Source organism: Galendromus occidentalis, unplaced genomic scaffold (genome assembly GCF_000255335.2).
Source record: "Galendromus occidentalis unplaced genomic scaffold, Mocc_1.1 scf7180000076543, whole genome shotgun sequence".
NCBI lineage: Eukaryota > Metazoa > Arthropoda > Arachnida > Mesostigmata > Phytoseiidae > Galendromus > Galendromus occidentalis.
The window spans coordinates 663,549-681,436 of record NW_003804532.1 but is presented as its reverse complement, the minus strand read 5'-3'; the positions used below and the strand labels follow the sequence as shown (position 1 = coordinate 681,436).

Here is a 17,888-nt window from a genome sequence, read left to right as displayed (position 1 = left end):
AGAAAGCGGAGTGAGCTCTTCGGTGCTTTCCACGAGCAGTCGAAGCTCCTTTGCCTCGGGATCCTAACACGAGATCTGACGTCAGTGATTTAGACAGACTCCGACGACTCAAACGGAATCTGAGCGATGCACGTTTTGCACCAGAAGTCCCAGACGCGCTAACCGTCTATGAAGTCAATGAGGGCGGCAAAAAAGTGCTAAAGAGGTGATCTTGCTTCGTGACTCTGGCCATCGTTGTCGATTATGACGATACACGACAAGCTCTTTGACTGCTTTACGGCCTTTATCAAAGCCGCGAATCTCGTAAAGGACCACTGACAGCGCGTCGCCTCGTGAACTTGGAGCATTGTTAGCAAACGGATTCGCTCGCCGCTGGACTCCCAGCGCGGAGGGCTGAGATGGCTCTAAGCGTGTCTTGCTCTTCGAAACACCGTCTCTTTCTCGTGGATCTCGTGTGTAGTACCTGAGCGACTGACTCCTCCAGACGCCTTACGCTCCGAGTGAGCGACTGAAGATCCGGTGTCCCATTCGCGGACACACCTCCTCAAGGAGACGACGCAGTCCATGTGTGATGCGGCCCGTTTTCTTCCAGAGCTCTGTGGATCCTCAAAGATATGTTTGTTGTTGCCGCCCATCAAGGGCTCAATGAGTGATTAATCGAAGTGTGAAGTGTGATGTCGGTCTGTTTGCCCTCGATCGAACATCCGCTGGCCGCAGTCAGCTGATCATCCGGCGGTGTTGACAAAAATCGCCAGAATATACTTTGTCCGGGGACTCTCCCTCGAAGCGTGGAGCGATCGAGCAGGAAGCCGCTGGGCGAGCTAGAAAGCAAAGATTGCAATGACTTCAACTTCGGGAAGGTCGACAAATCAGGTACTTCGTCATGGAACAACGCCTATCTACTGAGGTGAAACGTCATTTTCCTAGCCGGCAGCGCCGAGCGAGTCCAGCAGTTTTCCATTCTGACGTACGTGCGCCCGTCCGTCATTCAGCGTCGGATCCGGTGAAAAAGTTGTCGGTTCGCGAAACCATTGTTGATAGAAGCATCTGGTATTTCTTGGTGGGTCCCGCCGATTGAGTTACCCCGGGGCCACCGTGGGCAAGCGTCTGCCATGGTCTCCGTATATCGATTTCCTGGTACGGAAATAGTTCGCAAAATTACCGCTCCCGGATCGCTCTTTGATGCAAGCTTCAGTGGGAGGAGCATCGACCACTAATTGAGTTATGGGATATAACGAAAATCACAGTTCACTCATTTGACAGCTGGCTGGGCTCCGATTGAATCGGAACCCATACCGTGAGCCTTGGCGGGATCGCTGGTCCGAGGAGAGATGTCATTTCCGCTGTTGACTCCAATCGAACGACATGCTTATAGTCTATCATTCGCTAGACGAGACTGCTGAGCGATCCCGCCCATTCCGGGAACGATTCTCGACTCATCGTGAATATCCCGTCGGAGATTCATTTCCGAACAGAAGCGATATCAGAAATTATATATGACAGTTGCAGCGCCGTGGAACTCCTTCGATCGGGATCTGTGAGGTCGCCTTGGAATGCAGGGACAGCAAAAATATTCCACTTCACGGAGGGCGCTGGTCTGATGCTGGTCACGTCTAGGGATTATCCTTGTAGCAGTCGCAGTCCTCGATGTCGAAAGCGGTGGCCCTGTCCCGGCCGATAAGCCAACTTTTGCTTCGAAGATGCACCTGCCGAACCGGATAGCTCGTGGTCGACATTCATGGATCGTAATTGGACGGATGACATGTGACCGAGCGTCTCTTAATAATTCTCCGCTTAGGCGCTTTCGATCTCCTTGGTTGGTGGCATGCTCTCCTGTCACTCCCTAGACCCGCTCTCGCCGTGAGAAACTTCCGTTGTACTGGGCCCTGCGCCCGCGAAAGACCTGGTCCTTAACGTTCTATGCTTGTTTCAGAGTCGAACGGGGACGATTCGTGCCTCGGTGGTGAACGGGTCATCCTTGAAGAAAAGATCGGCTCTCGCGAACCTCGGCGCTTCAGAACCCGACGGATCCATGTCTGATTTCGAGCGTGTTCGCAAGAACCTCGAGAGGGGCAAGCTCTACGAGGACCCGGAGTTCCCGGCGGTACAGAGCACGGTGTTCTATCATCAGACTCCGCCGTTTCAGTTTTCCTGGAAGCGACCGCACGTAAGTTCACAAGAGCAGGAACAATTCAAAACAGAAAGGGAGAATCTCGAAACAGACCCGTCTGCTCGAATCCGATTATCCATTCACTTCATTATTAGTACGGACCGGACTGTTTTCGTAGAGAGAAATAAAATCCCCAGAATAACGCAAGCATTCGAATTGCGTATTACACCATCGTGCATTACGTGGTCGGAGTTTTGTGGGTCATCCGGATCACTTGCGTGGTCCCCAAACACTGGCCACCACTGGACGACACTGAAAATGCCAGCCATTCGCATCACTGTAGCGACTGCCGCGAAACCGAATTATTGCCTGGAAGCCATTTCGAGCAGTCAGGTCTCTCCGTTCCCAGCCTGCTTTCTCTTCCTCAGGAAATATGCTCGAATCCAGAATTCGTCGTAGATGGACCGTCTCTGTTCGACTTAACTCCGGGGAAACTGGGGGATAAATGGCTCGTGTCCTGCCTCGGCATCTTGGCCACGTGTCGGTAAGTGCCTCCACTCTGCGTCAGGATGCCGTAATTCGGCAAAGACTCACTTACAGGTCGAAAGATTGAGAGATTTCCTCCTGTTTCCAGGGCTCTCTTCTATCGAGTCGTTCCTGCGGACCAAGGCTTCACAGAAGAGGACGAGTACTGCGGAATATTCCGTTTCCGGATATGGTGGGCCGGAGACTGGAAAGAAGTATTGATCGACGATCGTCTCCCCACGTTCAACGGCAAACTCGTCTTCATCCATAGTCATGGATCAAACTCAGAGAATCATTTCTGGCCAGCCTTGCTTGAGAAAGCATATGCAAAGTGAGTCCCCCATACAGTTTCGTCTCCTACAAGCATATCATTCGACGTAGAACTCTCAACCCATCAAGCTGATGAAATCAGGTCTAGCTCTCCGATGTTTTTTTGTGGAAGTTGCGAAGGGTTTGCGCAACGCAAAATTTTCGATACAAGCGGCAATCAGGTGCTTCTTACAGACAGACAATCGAGAATGATGCGATGAGAAGACAAACAAACATCGCCTGTTGTCGATAGATAAAGACGCGGACCAGTCAACAAGCTACGCGAGAGAATACTAAAAGATTCCCGTGATACGCTCTATCGACTCCCCTCCCCTCCCGATCTGTTCCCAATGCTTTCGCCTGGGAAGAGCGCTATCGCGCATTCACCGCGACTCGCAATTCACCCTGTAGAAAGGCGAAAAGTTCGCGGACTTTTTTTTACTAATGAGGCAATCTGATTGCGCGCGAATCCCATCGACGGTCCACGCATTTTCCGTGTGGAAAGCAATTAAGAACTTGAGATGTCCGAATTATTACTTCCGGAAATCCACGCTCCCAACACTCCCGCACACGTGGAGCCTGAAGGCTTCCGAAACTCCCCGATTCGCAAGGTCCTCAAAAGGGAGCCATGCATGAATATATTGATTTCCGCATGCAATCACCAGTCGTCTCTGGATGCACTCGGGTGCATCCTTCCCGAATGATGAGCTTAAGCAAATCCGAGATGAGGAGTCAGGCTAATAGAGACAACGAGCCAACACGCACGAATGGATCCGAGAACTTCTCTCTTGCCGAGAACCCTCCGTCATTGGGTTCAGTTCCGATCCGGTCATCTTGCTGTTGGCCCGAATAACTGGTGAAACCATGGCTCTTTTGAAAAATCCAAGCTTCCTGCGGCCAGAACGTCAAAGACGCGTGGATTCGGCAGCAAGCAGATTCAGGACTAGGAATGTGGGTGTGGATTGGGAAATATTGCTCTTCTTGCTGTGCAGACGCGGTCCCCGAGTCTCTGCGGTGTATTCCAGCCAAAGCAATGGGGAGAGTCTGTCGGAAGTTAATTCTCTGCGAGAACTGGGCGACGCAGCTCCAGATGAACGACGATGAAGAAAACGCCAAATTTCGATATCGAGCCATTCAAAAACGATTTGAATCATTTTAGGAACTCAGGTCTGGGTAGCGACTCAGGACCGTTATTCACTCCGGGCAACCGCTGGGTTTCTATTAACTGAACTACCGAGAATTGGCTCGCGGCGGTCGTTTCCATTCACTGAATAACCCCTGAGCCACCGACGGCGGCCGGCGCGACGGCGTTCTCCTCCACGCAAGACGCATGCTTCCCCGACGCCTTCGCGACTGACCCTCTGATGGTCGTTCGTTTTCAAATCTATCCGTCTGCATGTTTTTTGAAGACAACGACGACGCCTTCGCGCGCGCTTTGTGACTCCGACTGAATATTAGTCAACGATGACAACGCCTACACCGGGGGCGGCTCTTCTAACGCAATTCCCCGACAACCTATTGGAGCCCGAATCTCACGTTGATACACCGTACGCTTAAGACCGAGTCGAGGCGTGGAAACTCGAGGAAATGAATGCATACGGACTCTAAAGTCGTATCAGATCAGCTTCGGAGCGACCCAGCTGACCACTATATCCGGAATGCGTCGAAAAAATCGAATGTGCTCCGAGAGAGAGGGGAATTCTAATACATATGGGTAACTCTAACGTAGAGGACAGAGCACGGCATTTTTTTGCCCAGAACACGATTGGCGCAGACAATGCATCTCATTTGAAGTCCCGAAATCGGAGTGGATGCTCCGCAGTTTCATCCCATGGGGTGCACCTCCTGGGAGGCGCCTCCTATCAACCCAAATGGTCGATTCGCGTGAATATACGGAGCGTTGAGAACTCGTCGCCCACACCTGTCTTTCCGGGATAAGCAGCCCAAAAACTAAAGCTGGCTTTGTTTTCCACAGGATGTACGGATCGTATGAAGCTCTGAAGTATGGGAACTCAATGGACGGTTTATCGGATCTGACCGGAGGTGTAACGGAAGGATTGACGATCGAATTATCTTCTACCCTGAACTATTTGCTCACGCGTACCAGTATAGTCACAGCCTTGGTAGTGCCACCAGTCACGAATGGGGTAAGCTACCGCAAGCTCCCCGATTCCGGATTCATTCGGATAGCGGGATCCTTGGGTCCGAACATCGTGTCAGAAAAACCTGAGATTCGAACGCACATTCTCAGCTTATCTCAATGTTGCAGACGGCACCGAAACAAGCGCCAAACGACCGATTACCTAATGGAATTTCCGTCGGTGTCAACTACCGGATTTCTCAATACTGCGAGATGGTGACTTCGAGAGGCGATCAGATCCGGCTCGTTCGGATGAGGTCCCCAGTAGCATCAGCGTTCGTGAAGAATTGCCATGAGTTCGAAAAGCTTCCGAAAGACGATCAGCATCGGGCGCTCGGTGGCAAAATGTTAGCCGATGGCGAGTTCTACATGACGTTCGAAGAAGTGTCTACTTCGTTCACCACATTCGAAGTCGTCCATCTCGACGCTGAAACCTCCCGAGATGAGCCATCATTGAAGGGCAGGATCCCTTGGCAGGTGAGGACGATCTCCGGGACAGCGCTCATTCGGGCGGAATCAATCCGCTATATAAAACTTCCAGGCGATCTCATTCTTCTTGTGCTCACACAACGGACTCATCCGGGGGTCATTTATAATTAATCGCGAGTTTTGAGAGAACTATAGTCGACATTGTGAAGGGCTCGGCATTCGAGCGCCAAGACTGACGAATGAAAAACTCTTGTTCTCCTAGGTTAAACTTGCGAAGGAACGCTGGCAGCGAGGTGTCAGCGGCGGAGGATGTCGGAATAACACGGATACATTTCACATGAATCCACAGATCATGCTGTCGGTTCAGGACAGCGAAAGCGTAGTGATTTCATTGTGCCAAGACGCCGTCATCGAGCCAAAGGTGATTAGGTCAAGCCTCCGAGATTGCAGATTTCCAGCAGCCTCAGACCCCCTCATTCCCTTTCCCTCCTCCTCTTCCTCGTACGCCCCAATATCCTTAGACTCTACCCATCTATAATCCCAACGCCGATCGAAATGCAGCACCCGAAGGTTGATCTTTCATGATATTGCACTCGATTCCAGGTTATCGGATTCACGGTGTACCATTGCCAGAAGACGGTTCAAGAACCTCTCGCGAAAGCTTACTTCAAAGAAGTGAAATCGCTCCTCAGCTCGCATTACTCAAATTACAAACAGGTCAGCTGTCAGAATGCAGCTTTTCGGTGGCGAATCACTCCGCTAATTATTTCGTCCTGTCTCTGTGACGATCGTAATCTCATAGTCGCTGGCTTTTGATGGACTTCTAGGTGTGTGTCCGCTGCCCTCTGGAACAGGGACATTATGTGATAATTCCCACAACATTTGAACCCGGTGAAGAAGCACTCTTCACGCTCAGAGTTTTCTCTGAGAAGCCCACCAAGCTCAAGTAAGACGATTTCGGAGATTAATCAGATTGAAACACGAGGAATTCCGAAAGCAGCGAGACTAATGCGAGTCCTGGGTCCCTTCAGATATATAGAATATCCGGTGAGCTGCACAAGATCGCCATTTAAAAAGATTCAGCCGCAAATGGAGTCATCGTTGGCAACATACGAGCAGGTCTTCCTGCAGATGGCAGACGAACACAAATGTGTTAATGCTTTTGACCTTCAAGAAATCCTCGAGACCTGCCTGCCAAACGGTCAGTGAACCAAGAAGGATTCCTGTTTCTGTCATGCTAACGTATCTTCGGTCGATGACAGGATCATTATAGCGGATTGTAATTTGAATCTGCTGCTCCGCGGAGATCAGGGAGAAGCTTCTCGAACGAGGAGGAGTCCCACACTGATCAATTGATTACCTTGTAGATTATGTGAAAAGCTGTGCCACCATGGAAGTGTGTCGTCAGGTCGTGCTGGCTATGGACAACACAGGACTCGGTCGCCTCCGTTTCCAGGATTATAAACAATTCATATGTTCCTTGAAATGGTGGCAGACCGTGTTCAAAGCGTATACTAAGGGAACGGTGGGTGTCCTGAGGGCAGACCGTCTGAAGGAGTCGCTTGAAGATATCGGTAAGTCGACGCTGTCGCGGACCAGAGGTCTTTGCTTAAGAGCTGTCCCTAGATTTATGAAACATATGCCTCAACCGAGGCTTTGTATCCCCAGGCTTCAAACTCAATGCCGACGTGCTCTCGCTGCTGGTGTTACGGTACATGCGAAAAGACGGCACCCTGCGATTCGGCGACTTCGTGGCTTGCGTCCTACATCTGGCTGCTGCTTTCGGTAAGATAATCGTCAGCAGCCCTTTCTACATGCCGGAGATGAGCCGTCGGGTTCGATGAAACAGGATGGAATCAGAGCAGAGGCGCGCACAGGGGGGGGGGCCAAGGGGGCCATGCCCCCAACCAAATTTCTTCGGTTTCAATGCTAAAGTATGGACCCCGAGAAGGCGCGTCATCATTAATTCATGGTCGTCTGGCCCCCTTCAAAACTCTAGCTGCCCCCCCAAAAAAAATCCTGTGCGCGCCCCTGAATCAGAGTCGGATCATCGCTCCCCGACGGGCATTAGAGTTTTTCACACAATCCACCTCCCTCGAAATAACCGATTCTCCTTCCCTCCAAGGCTCGTTCGAGAAGAAAGACCCACTTCAGAATGGATTCGTGAAACTTTCATTGCAAGAAGTGAGTATCGTTCGCGGCGTGAGAACCCCACAGGTCGGAGCTAGCAATCAAAGCGAAAAGTCTCCGTAGTGACCTGAGCTTGAGCTGTTATTCTTCATTATCGGCACAGCTACTGAGCGAAATGAAATCCGTTACAGTGGCTGCGAGCGTGTTTGCCTTGCTAGTGAAGGAGATCGATAAGGAGGAGCTACCGCAGGAGCTACGCTATTTATGAGAAATGAACTAAATATTGGCGGAGCTGGGTCGAGGCAGCGGATCGGTGAGATACCCTGCCGTATCCCCAGTTGATGAGAACGGAAGCGACAAGAAACGTGGGGAGGAAGACTCACTCTGTTGTAAATACCCCGGGACAAGTCAAGTGTCAAAGTCTACTAATAAAATCAATGTACATTCACTGTTATCGTTTTCGATGGGGAAAGGGTCAAGTGATAATATTCAAGTTCCCCAGTGAGTCACGCTCGACAGACGATCCAACAGATGGCGGGTGCGGCAAAATCTCGTGTTTTTTCGTCCAGCGCGTCAGAAGTTTTAGGAGACTCGGGCAATCGATACCAGAGTCTTCCATAAACATTTAAGCAAGGGAAGTCGCGAGGGAGGGGTACAGTCTAGCGATCGCTCCATAGCCACTTCACGCAAGCTATTATTTCGAGCACGCATCTATCTAAGCGAACGGGGGGTTGCGGACGTCAGATTCTCCACCGCATCGAGCTGATTTCTCCCGCTCCAAGAGTTTCCGATATGACGGAACTATCCGATTCATCAGCCGGCCGATCCGAAATTTTCTCGAATGAATGAAAGGCGAGGAGTCAGAGTTCTGTCCCGCTCGATGGGTATTCCGTTCACAAGGCACTCGATCGAGTTACTTATCGACATCGTTCACCCACGCGGGGAGTGACCGTGGAGATTATGGGGAGATACCGAGATCTTCAAGAAGTTGAACTAGTTTATTTACACCGTGTGTACACGAGTACGGTAAATCCTTTTTACCATCCGCTGTTCTGTTGCTGAGAAGCCCAGCCATTGTTCTGCTGCTGGGGAGCCCAGCCGTTGTTCTGCTGCTTGGGAGCGTGCTGGATCGTGGCGGTCTTGACTTCCTTCACGACGAGGACCTTAGCTTGTTGTCCGGAGCCACCACCGCTCTTGGAAAGGATCTTTCCTCCTTGGTCGATGGTGCGGACCTGGTGGATGGTCTTGATCACGTGAGTGGGACCAGCAACGGTGAGGGATCCTCCGGAGCTTCCACCATGACCTCCCTGTTGCTTAATGATGATGATCTTCTGCTCCTGCTGGGGTTGCTGCTGCTGCTGCCATCCGGAGGACTGTTGTTGTTCCCATCCAGAAGATTGTTGCTCTTGCTGCCAACCTCCCGACGAGCCTCCGGAGAACCCGGCGTTGGCGACGGCGACGCAAAGAGCGATGACGACCTGTACCAATGAAATCCGTTATCGCTTGTTCAGGTGGAGTCCTCTTTTGCGCTCGGGAGGAGGAATTGCTGTTGCGATACTTACGAAGATCTTCATGTTGGACGATAAGTTTCGATGAATTGGTCAATGTTAGCAGTGCTTATATTTGTACGTCCTGGGAGGGAGAAGAGTGTCAGGGGGAGGACTGACCACCATGGCAAGGTCGTTCGAAATGACCTCGGGGCGCCAGCAACGCGATTGAGCACTGGGCAGAGTAATTGTTTCGGCATTACTGACGGTTCACGGGTTCATGATGATCATGTTGATGAACACTGAAGATGACCCGGAGCTACTGTTGTGTTCGGATCTGATCGAACGCATCACTCATCAGATCGATCGTAATCCCCGAGGCTTCGATAGTATAATAATCGCTGACTGGTGGTGAAGGATCCCCTGTCAATGTCAGAATCGATACCATTGTTCTTGAGAAAGTCTCATCAGATCGTCTTGACCACGAAGATGATTTACCGACACGGGTCCTGCTCTCGACTTCCCACTCGAAACAGGTGGCTCAGGCTTTAGACAGCCTCTGGTTTGCATCGCGAGCTTCACGAGCTGAGCGCCCTACTGATGCACGCGAAGCCCTGCCGGTGCCCGTCGGGAGCTTCGATATTCGGGAGACGCTTCAATATCTAGCCCGAACGGTAGCCTATTTTGCTTCCGAGGAACATATAACGGCCAATCCCGAGAAATCTCTGCGGGCGTAGATTAAATGAGTCACGCTCGGAGATATCGTCAATACAGATCTTTTGTAGATGAGCACATGAACCTGATTCAAATGCAGAACCAGCTTGGGATTGAGTGTGCTCGTGCTAGCCAGGAGGCTGATCTCGCTCTCGGCTTGCGCATGCTTCCATTCCTACGAAATGCTTGGGGGAATCCACCGGCTCAGGTCAGATGAACGCGATCAATCCGCTCGAACGCGTCTGTTCCGGAGGCGGGCCGCTGGAACCTCTGATTTGTCCGAGATCATGTTGCTCAGAGAAGAATCTATATTCAGCCATTCAGCTACCTCTCGGAGTTCTAGAGCAGGGGTGTCAAGTTCGTGGCCCGCGAGGAGGTCCTCTCTTTTGCCCCGCCACCATCTCTTCACATACGCGAAGCTGAGCATCGCGAATGAGAGCTGGGAAATTCGATGAGATCGGTGGAACGGGCTCCTCTATAAGACAGATTGAAGGGTTTTCCCCCGATGCCCGGAGAGTCAAATAGAAGTCATCCATGATCGGTAGGCTTGTATTCCGATCATGTCAATGTGCTTCTCGCTCATACTATAGTGGAGTGAATTTTTCAAAATGTCCCGCGGACCCCTGCGGCGCTCGAATATGGCCCGAAAGAAAATTCAATCTGACACCCGTCTTCCAGAGGGATTATCCTGCAAATATTCCTCGATATTGATCATCGGAGAAGGACGAGCTGGTCTTTGCTCATGGTTTGATGCCCAGACAAGCTCCGCGTCTTCACTCTGTACCAGGCCCCGTTCTCTCCGCTCTGGTGGAGACGCGTTTCTTCCACCGATGAGGGACGCGACACCATTCATAGATAGCAAGAGAGGCCCATAGCGAAGTTTCAGATACCTCGGAAAGCTCATAAAACGTCTAACCGCAGGAGATTGATGGCAGCAGGTGTGAATTAATCGTTTATAAGGTCTTTTGCTGTGATCAAGCGTGATGCGTCGAAGGATTCGTGTCCCTGGAAGGCTAGGCGACACCGTTCTACCATTCTTCTGATTCGGGCACGAAATGATCCCGAGCGATACCCACTGGAGCAGAGACGATTTAAGTCTTGTAACTCTTATCTTGTATGTACTTCTTCCAATCTTCGCAGCGCCTACCGAAGGACTGTGGGCCGCAAGTCATAATTTTCGGTCCGCCGTCGAAAAACGGCGCTCTTTCACGTCAAAACAAATAAATCAGAAAACCGCAGTGTTCGCTGGTCGAGATCCGATCGGCATCTCTTAGAGCTGTTCGATCCCAGTGGAAGCCGAAACCATTCACCAAATTTGTTCGTCTTCTGCCATCGTGAAAAAATCAATGACCCCTACTGGGGTCAGCGCGGTCGCGTGATGTTGCCGTCCTCGAACTTCACAGTTCGACAAAATACGAAATAATAAGCATAACCCAGGCTTCGGATAAGCTCCCTACGGTTGAGATGCGCGGAGAGGCTCACGATACCCTCTACTGTTGATTGGAGACCGCAGATCAATCACGATCGTGGGTATGGATCAGGACCATCCTTTCAGGACGCGGGTTGCTCCCTCCTCAGATATGATATCGGTGAGACCCGGGGCGGAATTTCTAGAAAAACACCGATGGAGCGCTCGCCCCTCGTAGCTTTGGTAGCTGCATGGAAGATTGCGGTCGAGGAAGTGTTTCTTCTCAATATGGAGGAGATTTGTAATTACCTTCAACAATCATGGAATGTGCGTGAACGGCAGTTTCATTTGAATTAGTTGTGCTTTCATCCCATAACGGATTTCGTGCGGTGCCTCAAGTGGTCGATATAAATCAGCTTCCAGAAAGACGTGAAATCCTGGTTTTCATGCAGATTTAAAATGATTCAATGCATCGCTTTCCGAATCATTCCTCCTGAGCTGTTACACACGGATAGGGTGAAATTATTCCGGAACTCGATGCACGTGTTCGATATGATCTCTTCAAGGTCCGTGAATTTAAAAAGGGAACTGAAGTAATGAAAAAATCTGTCGATTCAGCCGAGTCGTCGGGAATATCGGATTGAAGGGTCATGTGCTCATCCGAAATTACATTTAGGAATTGATTTGTATGGGGCACTATCACCGCTAATGATCGCCCCGTCATGAGATTCCCGGAGTTTTATTAGGAAACGATGATGAACGTCAATGCTATGTACAGGGTTCTGCAGTGCATGATGAAGACTGGAGCAAGTACTCGGAGCTCGGATCTAATGCCATCCAGCCGAGGCAGCGACACCATGGGGCCAGCCCTCGACACCGTGGCTAACTTGAGCGGGTTTGACGGATTTCACCACGAGAATTTTTGCCATCGGAGCGGCGGACTTGTGGAGGATCTCTCCTCCGTGATCAAGAGTCCTGACTTGGTGGATGGTTTTGATCACATGGGTGGGTCCGGCAACAGTGAGGGATCCGCCGACGTTTCCGTGTTTAGCTTGCTGTTTGAGAATGATGATTTTCTTCTCAGGTTCAGCCTGAGGGGCAGGAGCCCATCCGGAGGGAGCTTCCCAGCCAGCGGAAGCTGGAGCGGAGGGCTGCCAGCCAGATGAGGCGGGAGCTTCCCAACCTTCCGATGCAGACGGGGCTTCCCAGCCGGAAGATTGAGCTGAAGCTTGAGCCCAACCAGCGGAGGGCGAAGGAGCTTCCCAACCGGCCGATGCCGATGCAGGGGCCGACTCCCAGCCGTTAGAGGCTTGTGCATTCCATCCCGAAGCCTCCGAAGAAATGACTCCGGCGTGTGCGGCCGCCACGAAACATAAAGCTACGGGAACCTGAGGACCGGAAAGAATTGAGGAGAAAGGATTATCGCTCTGTGGATTTTCAGCGCATCGTAAGGCTTCAGAGTATCGTATTGCTATTGAATTCGGATTGGTTTATAGCTCTCGAGTTCTGAGATCTAAGTGAGCTATCGGCTATTCTATCGGAGGCTGCAGAGAAGCGGCGGTCGAAGCGAGCGCTTGTCACTGAAGCGTCGAAACTCACGAAGGTGTTCATTGTACATGCGGCGATGGTGATTGTGATGTCTGTGAAGCGGACCCGAAGTCTTATATCGTCGAGGTTTTGCAATCGGCGTCGGGCGAATACGAATCTGGACAACAACTTTCGCTCGCCGGAATCTAGATTAAACACCCGTCAAGCTCAGAATTCCATAAGACGTCAGATGCGCGCTAACAAACGTGTGTTCGTGATGGAGCAGAAAATCCTCGATTACATCAAGCGAGACAAATCTCACATGTTCAAGATAAGCCTCGATGATCAGCGGTGCGCGTCTCGCGGTCTTGTCGATATTCCCCTCTATCTAGAATCTGAATCCCATCTTCTCAGGTCGCGATCATGTCGTCCCAGCTCGCACCGAAAACTGAGTGGGTGCTGATCCGAAATGATATCTTCGATCTAGACTTTCTTCGAACATTTCAATTGAAAGCTCGACAGCGAACCCGCGAGTGAACGAACGAGGTATGTACATATAAACAGTTCTCGCACCGCTTTCAAACATTCGTTAATCCTGATTCGTTGGAACCGATTGCACGATCGAGACCGAAGCGAGCCACGTCATGAGTAGTGATGAAAAATAATGAATGATGATTGGAAGCTCTGAAGGCTCTTTTTATGATGAATTCAATTCGACTCCGCAACGCGGCGGCACGGCGGGTTGATCGATCTGAGGCAGCTCAGATTAGTCAACAATGAGTCTGGGGATAGGAGCTGAGCGATACGCCATCCATTGAAAGTACAGGATGACAAGTAACACTAATAGGGCAGACGTGAGCCTTCTAGTCTAGAGATAAACAGGATGTATCAATTATCTGTCAGTTACGCCCGTTCCAGGCATTGCGCTATGCGAGTGAAAAGTTCGAGAAACGCGACAAAGTTGCGCCGTATATCTGAATATCACCGCATGGAAACAAACAGCACACGTATCACTGAATCACGCTGCTCGCTTGCTCGCCGGTGATTTATGAGCGAAACGCTTTCAGATCGGCTGAGCAATGGGAAGCCTCTGAAACGCCGCCCACTTCTTCTTTATCCGAAACTCGGATATGCGACTGCTCACTGGATATTGGGAATGACATCCGTACGGACTACATCGCGCTCGCCAATCAACGAATTTCTTAGATAGAGCTCCACAAACCTGTGGCTTGCCGGTAGTTTCCTCGGTGGATCCTTCGTGTTTACAATCTTTCGTCACGATTCTTCGCGAGAACGAAGCGTGTTATTCACGGCTCGATGACTCGTCTGCGACGATCGATGCTGAAATCAAGCGTTGAAATTCGTTTTCATCGGTAATATTTCTCTCGATTACCATCTCAAGACATCTTCCGAGCTCTGTCGGTACCATGTCTCTTGGAGTCTCCGGTATCCCTTCAGGATCGCCGCCTATAGTCCTTCGCTCTGTCTGCCGCTAGCCGAAGCCCCGGCTGGCCGACCTCATATTCCTCATAGATTGGGACGGGAGATGACCATTGAATATCGCGTCTTCTCCGTCATGCTCTCCGAAGTCTGACAGAACTTCTGCCTGAGGAAGTTCGGCGTCATATCCAACAGATTGGGGAAGTCTTCGGCTTAAAAGAAGATAAGGTTACGATGGTCCGACAGAGGAATTGCCGTCCGCCCGTAAATCAAGCTTTAAAGATAGCTCGCCCTACATGAAGACGCTGCTTCAGTATCGGTCCGTTTCCTCGTAGCAATGGCTTATCGAATGTTTTGTTATTAGAATTTTTCTCGCATCGACGGGGTGAAGGTCCCGCATCCCTGACGAGGGAGCTGCAGCTGTTGGTGATGTCGCCAAAGCTCCCACTCACTTCGTTTCAAGCCTCCTGAGCCCTTTTAAGGAAGCGGCGTGGAATTTAAGGTGATATTCTAATCGAAGAGCAGTAATTTCAAGGATACGAGCAGTCTCTGATAGAGGGGGAAATTGTGGGGGCTTGGAATAAGTAAGACAGCAATTCCGAACTCTCGAGTGGTCTCTAATCGGGCACCTCGAAGAGCCAAGAATCGGATACGATACCGGAGGACTGGAAGAGATTCGCGGTACGGACTTCGATAGACTGTTCCATTCGGCCAGCGTATATGCACGATGGATCCCGCGGTGTTCACTTTCGAAAGGGGAATCGCTCTATGCTCATCTTAGGGACCGGGAGACGTAAGAGGGCAGCCTCTTAGACACGAGCAGTCACAAACAAACGGGCGGGCTGTGAGGGCTCGAAGACCAAACGAGCATGCTCTTCAATCAGAATATTCACGGTAATCTGGATTTCACATGCAAGCTCGAGGAGCCAGCCGCGTTCCTTCCGGAGCGAGAAATCACTGAATACTCTCTTTGAGCTAATCCTTGGATTTCGTTTAGCGACTAGGTTTCCGACTATAACTTCGAATACATGCTTCTGAAACAGGTCCCCGAGGGGACTGACACCCTGCGATGGAAAGGATGCTGTGGTGAATCAATCAAGCGGACGATAGCTCATGTGTAATCAGTACCATTTGGACCAGGAGCTGGAGCAGTCTGTACGTGTGGTGCGAGCAGCGGAACTCTAGTCTCGGGACCCTTTCAGAATATCGAATGACCGTGCGCCATGAATAATAGTCATTCTTGGTTCCAGACTAGCGCGATTACCTGAACCACTTCCGCAAAGTATTTAGAAAGCGGATTCACTCAAGTATTTCGTCGGCTTATCCAAATGAACTGATGTCAAATGCCTTGCTCACATTCTGGATTCGGATAAGAGAAGTCAGCTTCGATAAGCATCTCTGTTTGAGCTGACGATTGCTCTCCCAGCAACATAAGAGCATTGAATCTTGGAGGAGTGTCGATTCAATGAGATGAGCAGACGCTCAAACGGTGGAAACTTTGTTTCTGTACGCAATTTTTACGAGACTCATAGCTTTCGTTTGAGTAGATATTCTCGACCCAACCGGCGCGATTTGTGGCAGGCCTTCGGGAGGCCCGCCTCGACCCATCGGGTCCCATAAAATCGTTATCGAAGCGCGGAATGAACTCCCATATGGAAGACGGCTTCGGCCACCAGATCGCAGCTCGGAACAAGAAAGTTTCTCCCTCATTCTGAGCGGACCCACTCATCTGGTACGAAGCGTGCACAAGGTCCGTCGAATTGATTTAGGAGAGAAGGTCATCCTGAAAACTAATTGTAAGTATTCCTTCCGCGGAACCGGCATTCTTAGATATCGGAAGCATATCGAAACCGCGAGGAGCTCCAGCGCGGATATTCAGTCGCAAGGGAATCCTCTCGCTCCGAGCTGGCGCGAAGACACCGCGGAGCTCCCGATTCGGAAACAAATCGCGGCGTCGAGCTCCTCCGGCAACTCCTAAAATGCGAGACAAATGTGTACATCGCAGCCCCTGGAGTAATTAGGTAGGCCCTGATCTACCACAGCCAGTGATTGCTATTTTCCCTTGCTATCCGGACATGATTTGCAAAAATAAGAATCCCTCGCACTGCGTAGCGCTCTCATATCCGAATTCGTTCGCAGCTCTGCACTTCGCATGATAAACCAGTGAATCCTAAGAATTCAAACGGCACCTCCGCTGAAATCGGCTAGCGGATATCGGCAAAATCGAGTTCTGTCCATTCCATGCACATGCACAACGCCCAACTCGGAACCGCTCTGGTGCGGGGAAATCAGCCGAAAGCTAGGAGCGAGACGGATATCATGGTCTACACTGCACAGCGAGATCGAGTTTTTCTTTACTCTCCAATGCTACAACCTTTGGAGCTTCCCGCGAATGTTGGTCCAAGGTCTCTGCGTTGGGTCGAGTCTTTGCGAGTCACGATGGCGGCTTGCCGTATGAAAGACCTGATATGCCCCACCTATTGCCGGATTCCTATGGGCATCCCAGAGACGAACCCCGTGCATTCTGGCTGATTTCGACTCCTTTGAAGACCGGGGGCAGGGGGACAGATTTTTCCCGACCCTGTCTGGTATCATTCGGGTCTGTGTTATCGGTTCTAATAGAGATCACAATCATAAATCATACTTTCCCTGCTCTGTAAATAGTCGTCACTGGGCTCTTATACGACACGGACGTCCTTCCTCAGCTTAGGATAGTACATGGTGTCAGAAGTCATAAACGAACTCAGAAAATGGCGAACGGCTTATCGGAGACGCGCCCCGGCGGCTTGCCATCGGACGGCCGCAGTACCCAAGTGAGTTTCATGCTGGCGCGCAGTGGCGTCCACAGGATTCTTCTTGGGGGGCTAGATATGGTCCTCGCATGGGACTGATTCCCAACATGGCGACTCGCTCCCATAGCTCAGTATCACGAACTCTCATTCTTGGAGGGGGCTAAAGCTCCCCAGCCCCTCCTCTGCGGACGCGACTGCTGGCGCGACAGCCAACGCCATTCGATCCGGACTGTGAACTGCGACAGGAGGCATGGCTCGCCTTCAACAGGGATTGGCGAATTTATCCTACCCTGAGTAAGCTCTATGAGCGAACAGAAAATTTCCAGAAATATGCCTTCCTGGATGCTCTCGGAAGAAAGAGCACGGGAATGGGCTCGCGCGGCAGGAGCGGATGAAGAAAACGACAATTTGAAGACGTACGTCACGACGCTGAAACAACTTGTGTGAGCCGCTTCGGCGGAAATAATCTGTGACTTTCGGTTCTGGGATCGGGACAAGGATCAGCAGGCAGGCGAGTCGTTCGACAGCTTCCTGGATGGACTCAGGAGGGCAGCACAGGACTGCAAGTTCGGCGCCTTGACGGACCGGCTCATTCAATCCAGAATTGTCATAGGGGTTCGTGATGCCGCTCTCCAGCGTCGAATCATGTCAGAGACCCAATAGCTCGATCTGGAGGAATGATCGACAAGTGCCGTTCCTTCGAGCTGATTACGAAATCAGCCGATCTAATCCGGTCCGGGATCTCGGATCTGTCGACAAGCGCTATCGGTGCGTTCTATGTGAAGGACATAACGAAACCGCAGATCGACTCCACCACACGTCGAGCATGCGGTGCGTGCGGACTGATGCACAGAGGCGCAAACTGCTCAGCTGATGG

The 17,888-nt window shown here is 51.1% G+C and overlaps 2 protein-coding genes across 2 annotated transcripts; one reads left to right on the top strand and one right to left on the bottom strand.

Moving 5' to 3' along the window:
* Positions 1-354: 354 nt before the first annotated feature.
* CalpC (calpain C) lies at positions 355-8,087 on the top strand. Its single transcript, XM_018642142.1, has 14 exons — positions 355-873; positions 1,934-2,167; positions 2,539-2,654; positions 2,745-2,966; positions 4,920-5,091; positions 5,214-5,561; positions 5,776-5,934; positions 6,117-6,230; positions 6,341-6,459; positions 6,545-6,714; positions 6,881-7,087; positions 7,182-7,298; positions 7,639-7,697; positions 7,835-8,087. Exons 1-14 carry the CDS (start codon positions 841-843, stop codon positions 7,859-7,861), a joined length of 2,097 nt encoding a protein of 698 aa, XP_018497658.1. The 5' UTR covers positions 355-840; the 3' UTR covers positions 7,862-8,087.
* A 550-nt stretch (positions 8,088-8,637) lies between these two features.
* On the bottom strand, positions 8,638-9,232 carry LOC100908821 (uncharacterized). The gene is made up of 2 exons (XM_003739484.2): positions 9,206-9,232; positions 8,638-9,121 (listed from the first exon to the last, which is right to left on the bottom strand). The coding sequence occupies exons 1-2, from the start codon at positions 9,215-9,217 to the stop codon at positions 8,681-8,683; spliced, it is 453 nt and encodes a 150-aa protein (XP_003739532.1). The 5' UTR covers positions 9,218-9,232; the 3' UTR covers positions 8,638-8,680.
* Between the last annotated feature and the right edge of the window lie 8,656 nt (positions 9,233-17,888).

Bases quoted from the DNA above. Each gene is read 5' to 3' on its own strand.
- CalpC (XM_018642142.1), top strand. From the start codon at position 841: ATGACTTCAACTTCGGGAAGGTCGACAAATCAG. The intron at 5,092-5,213 runs GTAAGCTACCGC...TCAATGTTGCAG, and splicing joins TGCCACCAGTCACGAATGGG to ACGGCACCGAAACAAGCGCC. The intron at 6,231-6,340 runs GTCAGCTGTCAG...ATGGACTTCTAG, and splicing joins ATTACTCAAATTACAAACAG to GTGTGTGTCCGCTGCCCTCT.